Raw genomic sequence first — 13,292 nt, forward strand, 5'->3', positions numbered from 1 at the left:
TTTTAAATTTAATGTTGCTGAAACGACAAAGTAATAAAAACATAAATATCTCATGGAGAAATCCCTCATCTTTGGAAAAGAGAGTTTATTACAGAGAAATGGCTCTTTCCAAAATAAAAGCTATACTATACGCTTCTTCTGGACTATATTCTCAGCAGCATATTAAACGTATCAGGTCCCCATAAGGAGAATCATGTGCTAACGGCTGTCTAAATGACTCGGGTAAAGTTTGTAGCATGCGTGCTTGTTGTTTTTGTCTGCTTCCACTTGTCTTTGCACTAGGATGATGTCGGAGTAAATGTGCAGTCATATTCGTTGTGTTCCCACTTGTGCTGCCAGCGTTAATCTGAAATGACATTAATGCCACAACACGGCAAATCTCCGTTAACGAGCTACCGCGGATCGCCCCGTGCGTGGGGCTGGACAGCGTCAACACGTTAACGAGCAAACTGCGCTAAGCACTAGTTCCCACCCATGTAATTGAGCATTGCGTGGCACATCCGACATACTGTTTTACTTTTGTCCATGATGCGCTTACCTTCAGGGTCATACTTCACATGAAGACCAAAACAGTTCCAAAGGCCAGATCTGAATGAGGGTGGGGGAGGTTCAATTTGCCATGTTGCAACGAGCTAAGCTTCTGTCTTGCTAGCTTGCGCTGCGCTCAGTGGATCTGCGCTCGACAGTGCAGCCTAGGCGGAGTAGTCGAACGCAGATCCACTGAGCTCTCAACACAGACAGCATCGTCAGAAGAAAAGTTGATAAAATAAATTAAAAATTTTGTATTGTTCGATACACATGCGTACCGAACCGAAAGCACTGTATCGAACGGTTCAATATCGATACGAGTATCGTTGCACCCCTAATATATATATGTGTGTGTGTGTGTGTGTGTGTGTGTGTGTGTGTGTATATATATATACATATATATATATATATATATATATATATAGAGAGAGAGAGAGAGAGAGAGATGGAGAGAGAGAGAGATACTCACATACTTTTTAAAATCATGACTGATTTTGTCCTCCACAGATAGTAAAGTAGTTCCATATTTTCACATATATTTCAGTCCTTAGTGGGGAATCAGTCACTTAGGAGTGAAATGTTTTGACTTTTTCAGATGAACATCAAAGACTTCATTTACTTCAAACCAACTGATACTCCTTCCATGTTTTCAAAATGCTCAGAAGTTTCTCAGGGATGGAAATAAATATTTCTTATCAAAGTGCTTTAGAACGTCATTGTGAACTTCATAGTTACGTCAAGTACTCCATTAGAAAAAGCTGACATCTGAGAGTAAGAACAATTAAACGGACTCATAGTGGAGAATACTAAGCCTCGGCTGCATGTAGTAAACTGATTCAGTATTTGTAGAGCATAACTTTTTTTTTCTCAAGCTCTCATGATGTACATCACAGTGCACAATCATGTACAATTCAAACAGGCAAAGAGACAGGAAATATGATACGTCATTAACCTCTCATTTTGTCAGCCATGCAGTACTTCTTAATACAGTGTTTCAGATTTAAATTGGCCCCTGGTGCTCACACACTGAGTTACCAGTTAATTATATCTCGGACATGGCCCCACAACTTGGTAATCCAAAGGTTCACCCCAAGCTCTGTTAAGTACTGAATCTCAGGCATTAACATCTTGCGACACAGCTTCCGATGTGCTTTGTCTATATTCTTTTTTAAATTATAGCCCATGATAGACTTCTCTCCGATTGGCTGCCAGGGCTGCATGTCTGTCTCTTGGATGCTGCCAGCTTCTACAGCATGGCCACCCTCAATGCAGATAGATGTCATCTCTTTGTTCCTCTTCTTGAGCTCTGCCACATCCTCAGCCATACGCTGCCGCCCGTACGCATCTACTTTCTTCCAGAAAGTTTGATTAAAATGCTGGTATATCTTCCAATCAATAGCATTCCACTCAAGGGCCCTAGCTCTCAGCTCAGGAGTAAATTTAGACACAGTGGATCCCTTACGGATATTGAGCTTAAAGAAGAGCAAATCATCCATCTCCCAGCAGAGGGCATCCTTTAGCAGGATGAGTGATTCCTCAAAGTGTTCCACTAACATGACCAGCTGAAAACGGTCACTGATGAATTTGATTCCTTCTTCCACTCGCGGATCATTCATATCCAGAGAGTTGTCCAGTCCAAAGTCAAAAAACAGCAGATTCTTGAGGTAGTAAGAGTTGAAACTCCCTGGATCAAAGTATTTGTGGGGATCACGTAGGAACTCAGTCAGCTTGTTGTCACCTGGTATCTTCCAAGTAAAAGGCACCAGGCGGCCAAAGTAGTGGAAGGAGGATTCAAAAAGCTCTGCAGGGTCTCGCAGAATAGTGATGTAGGATGTGTCCACAGGCAGCAACTTGGACACTTCAGGTGCATTGAAGCGCATGTGATTACAGATAATATTGAAACACATTCCCGGTGTGTAGTCTTTAACCTGGGAGCGCTGGAAAAGAGATGGGTAGAAGAAGTCATTTCTGCTGTCAGGAAAAGCAAATTTGAGCTGGTGTTTCTCTCCAAACCGGAAAAGGATGTTAAGGAAGGTGCTGCTGGCTGTTTTGTGGGTCTTCATGAACATGATATCAACTTTAGGAGCACAGGTGTAGGCAGTGTCTGAATTGTTGATGGTTGGTTTGGGGTGGGACTGTGTTGGATGGTGGGCGCAGGAATAAGGCACCGGAACCCTACATAGAGGAAAATGAGAACAAACTATAAAGACATATGGGGTTTTGTGGAAATTATCTCTAAATATGCTGTGACACAAAATAAACAAAAGCACCAACCCATTGCACTTGAGAAACTAGAAAAAAAAAATTTGTTTTTAAAAACAACTTCAGTTTTGCATTTTTTAAATACTTAAATAATTGAATGTGAAATATATTCCTTGCAGACAAATGCAAATTTTACATGAGGGTTTCTACAGAACACACCCACACCATCTTACTCAGGCAGACTGAAGTGGACCTGTGGGGTGGAGAGGCAGTAAACAAGGATCATGCAGCTTGTCAGGAATGTACCCAGGACCAGGCTTTTGCACATGGACCTCCATTGGATTCTTTGCTTGCCAGTCATGGTCCAGCAGAAGAAGAGCTCACCTGAAATGCAGAACAAATCTCTTCTTCATCCTCATTTTCATTTATCATTGCTATGGTATGTATTTCCTTTCTGAATGCTGCCCAGACATTTTTGTTGTTATTTTCATGTTACAAGAAAATGATTCCTGAAATTGTATCTGCTTTTAAGAGAAAATTCAACTCAATTCAGTTAAGTTCGTTTCATATAGCACCAAATAATAACAACAGTTTCCTCAAGGCACTTAATATTTTAAGATGAAGACCAGGGGTCCCCAATCCCAGTCCACGAGGGCCGGTGTCCCTGCAGGTTTTAGATCTCACCCTGGGTCAACACACCTGAATCACATGATTAGTTCATTACCAGGCCTCTGGAGAACGTCAAGACATGTTGAGAAGGTAATTTATCCATTTAAATCAGCTGTGATGGATCAAGGACACATCTAAAACCTGCAGGACACCGGCCCTCATGGACTGGGATTGGGGACCCCTGGTAAAGACTCTGCAATAATATAGAGAAACTCCAACAGTCAGATGACCCCGTATGAGCAAGGACTTTGGTGACAGTGGGAAAGAAAAACTCCCTTTTAACAGGAAGTATTAAATAATATTAACTAATGATTAAATGCAGAGTGGAAAATTTAGGGTTAACTGATTTGGCCCTAACTATATGCTTTTTCAAGCAGGGAAGTTTTAAGTCTAATCTTAAAAACAGAGAGGGTGTCTGTCTCCCAAAACCAAGCTGGGAGGTAATTCCACAGCAGAGGGGCCTGGAAGCTGAAGGCTATGAAGCACAAGTAAGCCTGCAGTCTGAGAACAAAGTGCTCTATTGAGGTGATACGGTAATATGAGGTCTTTAAGATGAACTGGGGCCTGATTATTCAAAATCTTGTAGGATTATTTGATTCTGGATTTGACAAGGAGCCAATCAAGAGAATCCAGTAAAGGAGAAATATGCTCTCTCTTTCTAATCCCGGTCAATACTCCTGCTGCAGCATTTTGGATCAACTGAAGGCTTTTCAGGGAGTTTTTAAGACACCCTGATAATAATTAATTACAATTAAAATTGTAATTAAAATAATGACAGTAGTCTATAGTAATAATCAACTTTTTTCTCATCACCACTCTGAGACAGGATATTTCTAATTTGAGAAATATTGTGCAAATGGGAGAAAGGGTCTACATATTTGTTTAATATGCACATTGAGGGACATATTCTGTTCAAAAACAACTCCAAGATTCCTCACAGCATTACTGGAGACCAAGGTAATGCCATCCAGAGTAAGCATCTAGTTAGACACCGTCTAACCATTTATATAAGATTTTTTGGGCATAGGTACAATAACCTGTAGTCATTCCTGTAGTTTAACTACTTGGTGTGTGTAGCATCATGGATAGATAAAGTTGGGTATCATCTGCATACACTGAAAAAAAAATTCATCCAACACAACTGTTTTGCTTTGGCAGAAACTTAAACAACTGAGTTAAATCAACGCAACTTATTCATATTCAATAAACCTGTGCATTTTGTGTTGATAAAACACGATTGAAACATGTTTAGATGAAGTAAGGTGAGCTCTTGGAATATTAAAATATTCCAACTAATCCTTCGCAATTTTGTCATTTTATCTCAACACTATTCAATAACTTTTAGCCCAGTACTACTTGGTCACTTAAATACTACAAGTTGTCTTCATATTACATAATGTTCTGAGTCTAACCATGAGTCTGGTTAACATAAGAATTGAATGGATCTATTGAACGACTACCATCCTCCTATCTTTATCAGGGTTGTGGGTGGGGCTGGGCCGTAACCCAGAAGTGATAGGGTAAGAGGCGGAGTACACCCTGGACAGCTCACCAGTCTATCACATAGAGACATAAAACCATTTGCACTCACATTCACAGATAATTTAGAATCACCAAATAACCTAACAACTGCATGACTTATAACTGTGGGAGGAAACCAGAATACCCAGAGAGAAACCAGTGCAAACTAGCCAGATTGTGGATTTGAACCCAGGCCCTACTTGCTGCGAGGCAGCAGCGCTAACCACCATGCCACCTGCTGCTTTAAAAAAAAAAAAAAAAAGCAGGAAAGCTATGATTTTGAGGCTTGATGCAGAATTTTCTGTACATTTTTGTCCTTGACAGGTTAAACCACAATAAATAGCAATAGCATACACGTGGTGTGTGTGTAGTTGTCTGCCTCTTATAACTCCAGTGATTTTCCTGCAGTTTGAAATTTCGTGCGATCTTGTGAATTTCATGAGTCCAGCAACTAACCACTCTTACTAGATTATATCATGTCATCTCGACAAGAACAAATTAAGTTGTTGAATTTCATACAGATCCTACATGATTTAATTACGTTCAAGATAGAAACATGAAATTTTTGTGTTCAAATTACAAGGTAGACTTTTTTAATGTAACAACCACCCAATTTACTTTTTTCGGTATACCGAAAAAAGTAGAGGTGGCTGCTCGACTTGACTGAGATGGATGCCTTCCTCAAACCACGATCTTTGGATCGTGGTTTGAGGTGAGACTGAAATCCCATGCGGTGTCGTGAGATTTAACATTGCTATATTATTGACTTACTTCACTCGAACATGATATGAACAATTTCATCCACCCTCTACCCTATCATGTAGTTTCTACACTATATAGTTACACTTAACTTTAAAGCATGAAGCAATTGTGTTAAATACACGCAAGATGCTTACATAAATCCAAGAGACGGCCAATCCCTTTTTTCAGTGTAGCAGTGAAAATGTATGCTATGTCTTCTATTGATACTGCCTAAGGGAAGCATGCATAAACAGAACTGGTACTAACACAAAACCCTCTGGAACTCCATAATTAGCCTTAGTGTGTGAAGAGGACTCTAAATTTACGTGAACAAATTGGAGTCTGTTAGCTAGATATGATTCAAACCACTGCAGTGCAGGGCCTTTAATGCCTATGGCATGCTCTAATCACTGTAATAAAAAATTTTGGTCAACAGTAATGATTGCTGTAATAAAATATTATGATCAACAGTATCTAATGTTGCTCTGAGATCCAGCATGATAAGTCCACTATCAGAGGCCATAAGAAGATCATTTGGAACTTTCACTAATGCTGTTTCAGTACTGTGATGAGCTGGAGTTGACTCAGAAAGATCAATTGGAGAAAAAGACTCTAGATAAATATCAATGATTTTGAAAGAAGCTGTACACAATGTTATGTCTGTAAAATGGTCATGAGTAATTTTTTCTCTAACGGATAAAATTTTTAGGCAGCACAATAGCAGGGTGGTTAGCCCTGTTGCCTCACGGTGAGAAGGTCCTGGGTTCCACCATCTTCTGCTGGGGTCTTTCTGTGTGGAGTTTGCATGTTCTCCCTGTGTCTGTGTGAGTTACCTCAGGGTACTCTCCAATACTTGCCCATAGATTTGAATGTGAGTGAGTTGTCTAAGGAGCTTGGAAAGAAAAGCGTCTGGACTTCTTTAAGTTGCTTGAAGACGTTTCACCTCTCATCCGAGAAGCTTCTTCAGTTCTAAGGTCAAATGGTCGAGAGTCCCAGATTTAAACCCAGTGGGAGTATCCCCCCAAAGAGGGACAAAGGACCCCCTGGAGATCCTCTAATCACATGAGCCAAGGTGTGAAAGCGGGTGTGGGACCTAATCAGCCAGGGTTTCGGGTGAGCTCATTGTTAAACCTGGCCCGACCCTATCATGTGAATTCCTGAGGTCAGATGGCCCAGAATGTGAGTGAGCGTTAAGGCGTCTGGGAAGGGATCTCAAAACTGGATTATAGATGGCAGACAATTGGTGTCGTAAACCACCGCCTCTGTTCAAAGATGGTCGCTCACAGTGGACATAGATGGCCTCTTTCACTCCTCTTTCAAACCATCTGTCCTCTCTGTCCAAAATGTGAACATTGGCATCCTCGAAAGAGTGTCCTTTATCCTTAAGATGCAGATGGACTGCTGAGTCTTGTCCTGTGGAGGTGGCTCTTCTTCTTCAGGAATTCACATGATAGGGTGGGGCCAGGTTTAACAATGAGCTCACCCGAAACCCTGGCTGATTAGGTCCCACACCCGCTTTCACACCTTGGCTCATGTGATTAGAGGATCGCCAGGGGGTCCTTTGTCCCTCTTTGGGGGGATACTCCCACTGGGTTTAAATCTGGGACTCTCGACCATTTGACCTTAGAACTGAAGAAGCTTCTCGGATGAGAGGTGAAACGTCTTCAAGCAACTTAAAGAAGTCCAGACGCTTTTCTTTCCAAGCTCCTTAGACTACGATGACCTGGATGACTGAGAACCTTCACAGACAATGTGAGTGAGTTATTTGTAAAGAAATTCATGAAGTCATTAGTAGTTAAGATTAAAGGAATGCTTGACTCAACAGAGCTCTGACTTATTGTTAGCCTGGCCACAATGATGAAGAGAAACCTAGAGTTCTTATTTTTCTTCTATCAATGATGACTAGTAAGATGTTCTAGCTTTGTGGAGGCCTTTTGAGCAACAAACTACTTTCCAGGCTAAATCATGATCTTCTAAATTAGCGAGACAACATTTCCTCTCCAGCTTACAAGTTATCTGTTTTAAGGTGTGCATTTGAGAGTTATACGAGGGAGTCAAGTATTTCTAATTTGAGATTCTCTTTTCAGAGGTTCTACAGTACCCAGATTCATACGCATTGAAGATGTAAAATTATTAACAAGATAATCAATTCTGTGGGATTAAAGTTCAGGTACCTGCTCTGCACTCTGCTGGCACAAGGCACTGAAGAAGATAACACTGAGGCAGGGCTGGACTGGCCATCGGGCATACCGGGCATTTGCCCGGTGGGCCGCTTGTGATTTTTCGTTTGTATCGGTCGACGGGGCTTTATTTCTTTTCTTTTTTTTTTCACGATATAAATGAATGGTGGTGGATTGGCCAGTTGGTCATGATCGACTCTGGGCTGGACCTATTACAGCCGAGGAGGTCGAACTTTAAAGCTGAGGTGAAAAGGAACGCGTTTTGTCCTGTTCCTCTTCAGCTTGAAAGTTGCTAATTCAATTATGAAACTGATCATTGATCAGCTGATCGGCTTTTCTCTCTGCGCCAGAAAGAGGAAACCAGCAGAGGTCGCGCTAAACAACAGCAGCACGTTTAAGCTTGATCAGCTGTTGTTAGAATTTATTTAATATTGCTTTCTAGTATCAGCTGATGTTTGCTGGAGCCACAGCTGTAAAAGCTGCTGGTCCTGATATCGGTTTGGATATGTGGTGAGAGGGAAACATGAAGATGAAACCAGGAGATGTCCTTACTGAATCATCAGAGCTGAACAGGTGATGGAGAAACAGGTTTACCTTTTAGGTGACATGAATGAGTTGAAGGGAAGTTATGAACTGTTTCTGAGAGACAAATAACACCAGGATCCTTTTCTACGTAGCTGACGGCTACGTGGGCAGGGGCGGGTCTAGGAAAGTTTTGCCAGGGGGGCAGGTAGGGCATTAACAGGGAAAGGGGGGCACAAAGAAATACTTTTCTTTCTTATTCTTATTCTTATTTAAAATGTCTAGCTTTTAATAAATAATTATCTGAATCTTACAACAAACGTTTTCATATGATCTAAAATGTATAGAAATCTATTATTGTATTCAGTAAATATCAAGTCTAGTATATACCCTAGTAAGTTATAGTATTCTTTCCTTTGGGAAGGTACCATCTGTGCAGTCTGCAATTCTGTTGAAGAAAGATGTTGAATCTATTTTATTACTGGAGAAAAATAATAGATTTCTGTGCATTTGTTTCATACGTGCATTAAATTAAAATCGGTTTTGTCAATTAAGCATCTTGAGGCAGAGGGTACAGGAATGGTTCCCTATTTTTTTTCTTTTCTGGTTGGTTGGGAGTTGGCAACTCTATTAGTTAGGTATATGTAATTATAAATTAGGTTGTTTTATATTTTTGCTAAGTACTGTTTAGAATACCAGAATAGAGAATGGTGTAGGTTTAAGTTTATTATAAAGGCTTTATAGCTTTTCCTATAATACCATGGTGGGCCGGTCACTAGTCAAAATGCCCGGGCTGATTTTTTGTCCCAGTCCAGCCCAGTGACTGGGGGAATTATATCTTTAAATTTAGTTACAGCACCTTCACATCTACTGTAATGAAATGTATTCCCCAATTCTGTGTAATCCTTTATTGTAAATTTAAATGTTGGAAACGGTCCGACAATAGAGGGTTTTGGGGAAATATTGTTAAATGTTCAGTTTCTGTAGAATAAGTTAGAAGAAGACCTAGAGTGTGGTTAAAGTGGTGGATGGGTTTTTTTACATTTTGAGAGAAGGTAGTCAGAGGTTAAGTTTAAAAATGCCATCCAGAGGCTTTCGTTTTCAGTATCTACATGTATGTTAAAAATCACCTACAATAAATATTTTATTTGAGCACTAAATCAGATAAAAAGTCTGAGTAATCAGATGGAAACTCTGAGTAAGGCTCAGGTGGATGATAGATAACAACAAATAAAAATTTGGTATACAGTTAGTGCAACTCAGGGGTGTTGATTCATTTAAACTAACATAATCATCCTGCTGTAACCAGGTTTCTGTAGGGCATGGTGAATCAGTTTGTTGACAAATGATTAATGCATGTACTAACAGGGACTTAGAAGAGAGAGACCTAATGGTTATTAACCCACATCTCACTGCTTTACTCTTTGGTACAGTTGTATGTGATAGATTGTTCCTCCTTTGTGATTTTTTTTTAATGTTTAAATTGTTTTTTGCTGACTTACCATTTGTTTGTTTTTTGTTTTTGTTTTTTTGGTGGTCTGGGAGCAGACACAGGCTCTAAGGGGATGGGGTTTTGGGGGTATAGCAGGAAGAAAGAAGCTGCAGAGAGAAATGTAAGCCTGCAACTTTGCTTCCTGGTCCCAACTCTGGTTATGGTCATGTTTTGGGGAGTTTAATAAATTTGGCCAGATTTATAAAAATGAGAGCTGGTTTATCCAAAGTGGGATGGGTGCCATCTATCTTAACAAGACCAGGTTTGCCCTAGAAAGTTTCCCAATTATCTATAAAACATACATCATTTTTTGGACACCACTCAGTCAGCAAATCAAGAAAAACATGCAGCTAAACACGTCACTACTGGTGCGACTGGGGACCAAAGAAAACTACAGAGTTTGATATTCTTTTGGCAAAGTTACACACTGATTTAACATTTATTTTAGTGACCTTCGATTGACTTAACCAAGTGTCTTTACTGTTGATGTAAATTATAATTTTACAAATTTACTTTAACTTTAGCCAGGAGTTTTAGGATTCCCTCAATGTTGCCTGCCTAACGCTGTTTTTGGTACCTGTATGGCTCAATGGGAACACTCTGACAGAGGGCAGGAAGAACAGCTATTTTGGTAAAAAATAAATAAATAATAATAATAATTAAAGAAGCTCACTAATAGCAGGTTTACAAACCAGTAATTTTACATGGACAGCAGTGCTATAGTGTGGCCTATAATTTAAGGTGCTCAAGAATATGAACCCACAGGGAAAGGTTACACATACATAGTTAACCTTGGCTGTCTAGTTTATTGTTTTTGTTATTAAATCCTTTATTTAGACAGAGTTTCACTGAGATCAAGATCTCTTTTTCAACAGAGACCTGTCAAAGAGCAGGTAGGTACAGATCAATAAATACAATCTTTCAAAGTGCTCCAATGAGGTCAGTGAATGTAGTTTCACAATTTCTTCTATCTTGTTCAAATACATAAGCAGCAAAGCATTTCCACCTTTTCCAAGTTGAGTGTGAATAAGAGGTAACATACGAATTACAAAACAACATATTTGAGATTTGAAATGTATGACCCTGGCTTTCTCAGCTTCCTGTACAATAAATAATGCATCAACACGGAAAGTGATATTACATTCCCTCCTGCAGACTGCGGTAAGGCGAGCCACCTGCTCACTCAGCTACATAAGTAACAAGTTGAAACTCACCACCTGGAATTTGTGACATTATCTGAACCAGTGTGAACCCAATGCATATACATTATTTTAATTAAAAATTAACTACAGGTTAGCAAAATGTAATATTCTTTGTTATCAACTTGTCAACCACTAGTGGAATAAGCACTAAGATCGCTTAGAGAGAAATTTACCAAATTAAACTACCCCTTCCCACCCCTCATGCTCAAAAGGTTTAAATACAGTTTTGTAGTTTAGTCAAATGGTTCCTAATCTGGGGTGGGGCCTCTGCAAAGTGTCTCAAGATATGTGAGTGAGCACAAAATGAATAAAAAGTGGGGCGGGGGCTTTCAGACTTATAGTGAAAGACAGCACGAGAAGAATTAGAAATATAGAAGTACAAGGACTTACAAGAAGTACATGTACTTTTGGTAACAGTTGTACATATGCATTATACAGAGCTGACCTCCTTACGGACAGAAGCATTCCAGAATGTTTGGAGATCTCCGACTGGAGAGATTCTCGAATGTTTCAGACTTGTGGAAGTGTTCCAGTCAGTGACACAGGCAGGCATGTTGCCAGCATAGGACAGCTCTGTGTTGTGACAGAACTAAATTGCCTGTTATGTGCTGCTGCTGCTTCATAAACATGTCATCACTGTGTAACTCTGTTTGAGTTGCTGTTTATATTCTTGGATTACTGGTTCCTCTACCGTCACCGTGTGAATTAGACACCATCCCACACAATAATTTAATGTCTTCATGAAGCAACAGCATACACAAAAGTTGTTAAAAATTATACTTTTTATGCATATCATAATGTAGAAAGATAAACCTATTACAGTGACCATTCTAATAACAGCTTTAAATTAGGTTACCATTAGAAAATGATCATCTGCGTCCCCTCCTTTTCTGATCAAAGCATAACAGCTTAAATATCTTTTCTTTTAGTCATGATTGTAAGTCACACATGGCAGTGTTCGTTGTCTGTGCTGAACTGAATCTGACAGTGTTTTTGCTCCTTTAGAGAATCCTGACTGTGAAGTACGTCATTGTTTCTTGGTATCCGCTATGTCAAGTATTCATCTCTTTTTTTGGACTGAGGCCAGCTTTCGAATGAGGTTTAGAGCAGATCTAGTAAAAAGTCCATGAACAGAAAAGTAACTGTGTTTGAAATTGGGAATAGATTGTTTGCCTGCAAAGGTGCAGTGAAAACATTTCCCACAATAATATCAAAACACCAGACTGTACTGGATAAATAAAAACTCATTTGTGAGGCTAATGTTTAGATTTTCACAAAAGCTTGATTTATCAAAAATGCACGCCTGGGTAGGATCAATATTGGCATTACTTCACTTACTTTCTCATCTATCATGGATCTTAAGCTTTGCATAGCTGAACTACAAAGTTTGTTTTTTTTCTCTCCCCCATTTATATGAGAAGGAATTGAAAAGACAGAACACAACATTGTTTTAAGAGTAAACATTAAGGGTAACAATGACTAGATTTAGTTGAATCGCTGCATTTCGTGCAAAAACACTGGAGAAAAGGTGTTGGAAAAGTACAACATGCTTAGGATTGAGATTTACTAAAAGATTATTGTGAAAAGACTGGAGAAGAAATTCTTACCCTTATGCGCAAGTCCAAAGACAAACTAGTGGTAATGGTAATTTATTGACAGCATCATTTAGTCCGCCCAGTTCCCAAAAAATGAATACAAGTTCATCTCCCTCTAACGGCTGTCCCTATATCTTGATCGCGACAAAAACATGCCGCTATTGACCCAGCACGGTCCTGCTGTCCTATCACATGTCCTGTGCTGCGCAGCTCATTCATCTGATTGCTGTTCCTCTTCTTTCTTCCCCTGCCTCTGTACGCACACCTGATGCCAGCTGCCTCCCCCCCTCAACGTTTGATTCCAAAACTGATCACGCTGAACAAAGCACTGCAGGGAAGCTCATCAAGCCACCTGTGACGTCAGTAATTGTGTCAAGGGACAAGCACTTGCTAGGAAGCGTAAAAGAGGAGGGGTGAGAGGGAGGGAGGGAGGTTGAACTGGTGAGGGAGGAGTGAGACTGTACAGTGCCTATTCAGTGTCTACATACAAAAGACCATTGAGTGTAGACACTGGAGTCTGAGCTGCAAGCTGATAGGAGGGGTAGAAAACAGCATAAAAGAAACAAATGTAGAAATCCAGAGCACAAAGACCGAGTGTACTAGTTGATCAAGGCTGCCGAGTATGTGTTGTTAAATTTTA

General features: G+C 40.0%; 1 protein-coding gene across 1 annotated transcript; it reads right to left on the reverse strand.

Annotated features, from left to right (window-relative positions):
* Positions 1–957: 957 nt before the first annotated feature.
* Positions 958–13,286, reverse strand: gal3st1a (galactose-3-O-sulfotransferase 1a). The gene is made up of 3 exons (XM_063490160.1): positions 12,665–13,286; positions 2,964–3,114; positions 958–2,703 (listed from the first exon to the last, which is right to left on the reverse strand). Exons 2-3 carry the CDS (start codon positions 3,089–3,091, stop codon positions 1,560–1,562), a joined length of 1,272 nt encoding a protein of 423 aa, XP_063346230.1. The 5' UTR covers positions 3,092–3,114; positions 12,665–13,286; the 3' UTR covers positions 958–1,559.
* Between the last annotated feature and the right edge of the window lie 6 nt (positions 13,287–13,292).

The sequence above is a fragment of the Pelmatolapia mariae genome, linkage group LG12 (genome assembly GCF_036321145.2).
Source record: "Pelmatolapia mariae isolate MD_Pm_ZW linkage group LG12, Pm_UMD_F_2, whole genome shotgun sequence".
Lineage (NCBI taxonomy): Eukaryota > Metazoa > Chordata > Actinopteri > Cichliformes > Cichlidae > Pelmatolapia > Pelmatolapia mariae.

Bases quoted from the DNA above. Each gene is read 5' to 3' on its own strand.
- gal3st1a (XM_063490160.1), bottom strand. From the start codon at position 3,091: ATGACTGGCAAGCAAAGAATCCAATGGAGGTCCATGTGCAAAAGCCTG. The intron at 2,704-2,963 runs GTAAGATGGTGT...TCCTCTATGTAG, and splicing joins GTCCACTTCAGTCTGCCTGA to GGTTCCGGTGCCTTATTCCT.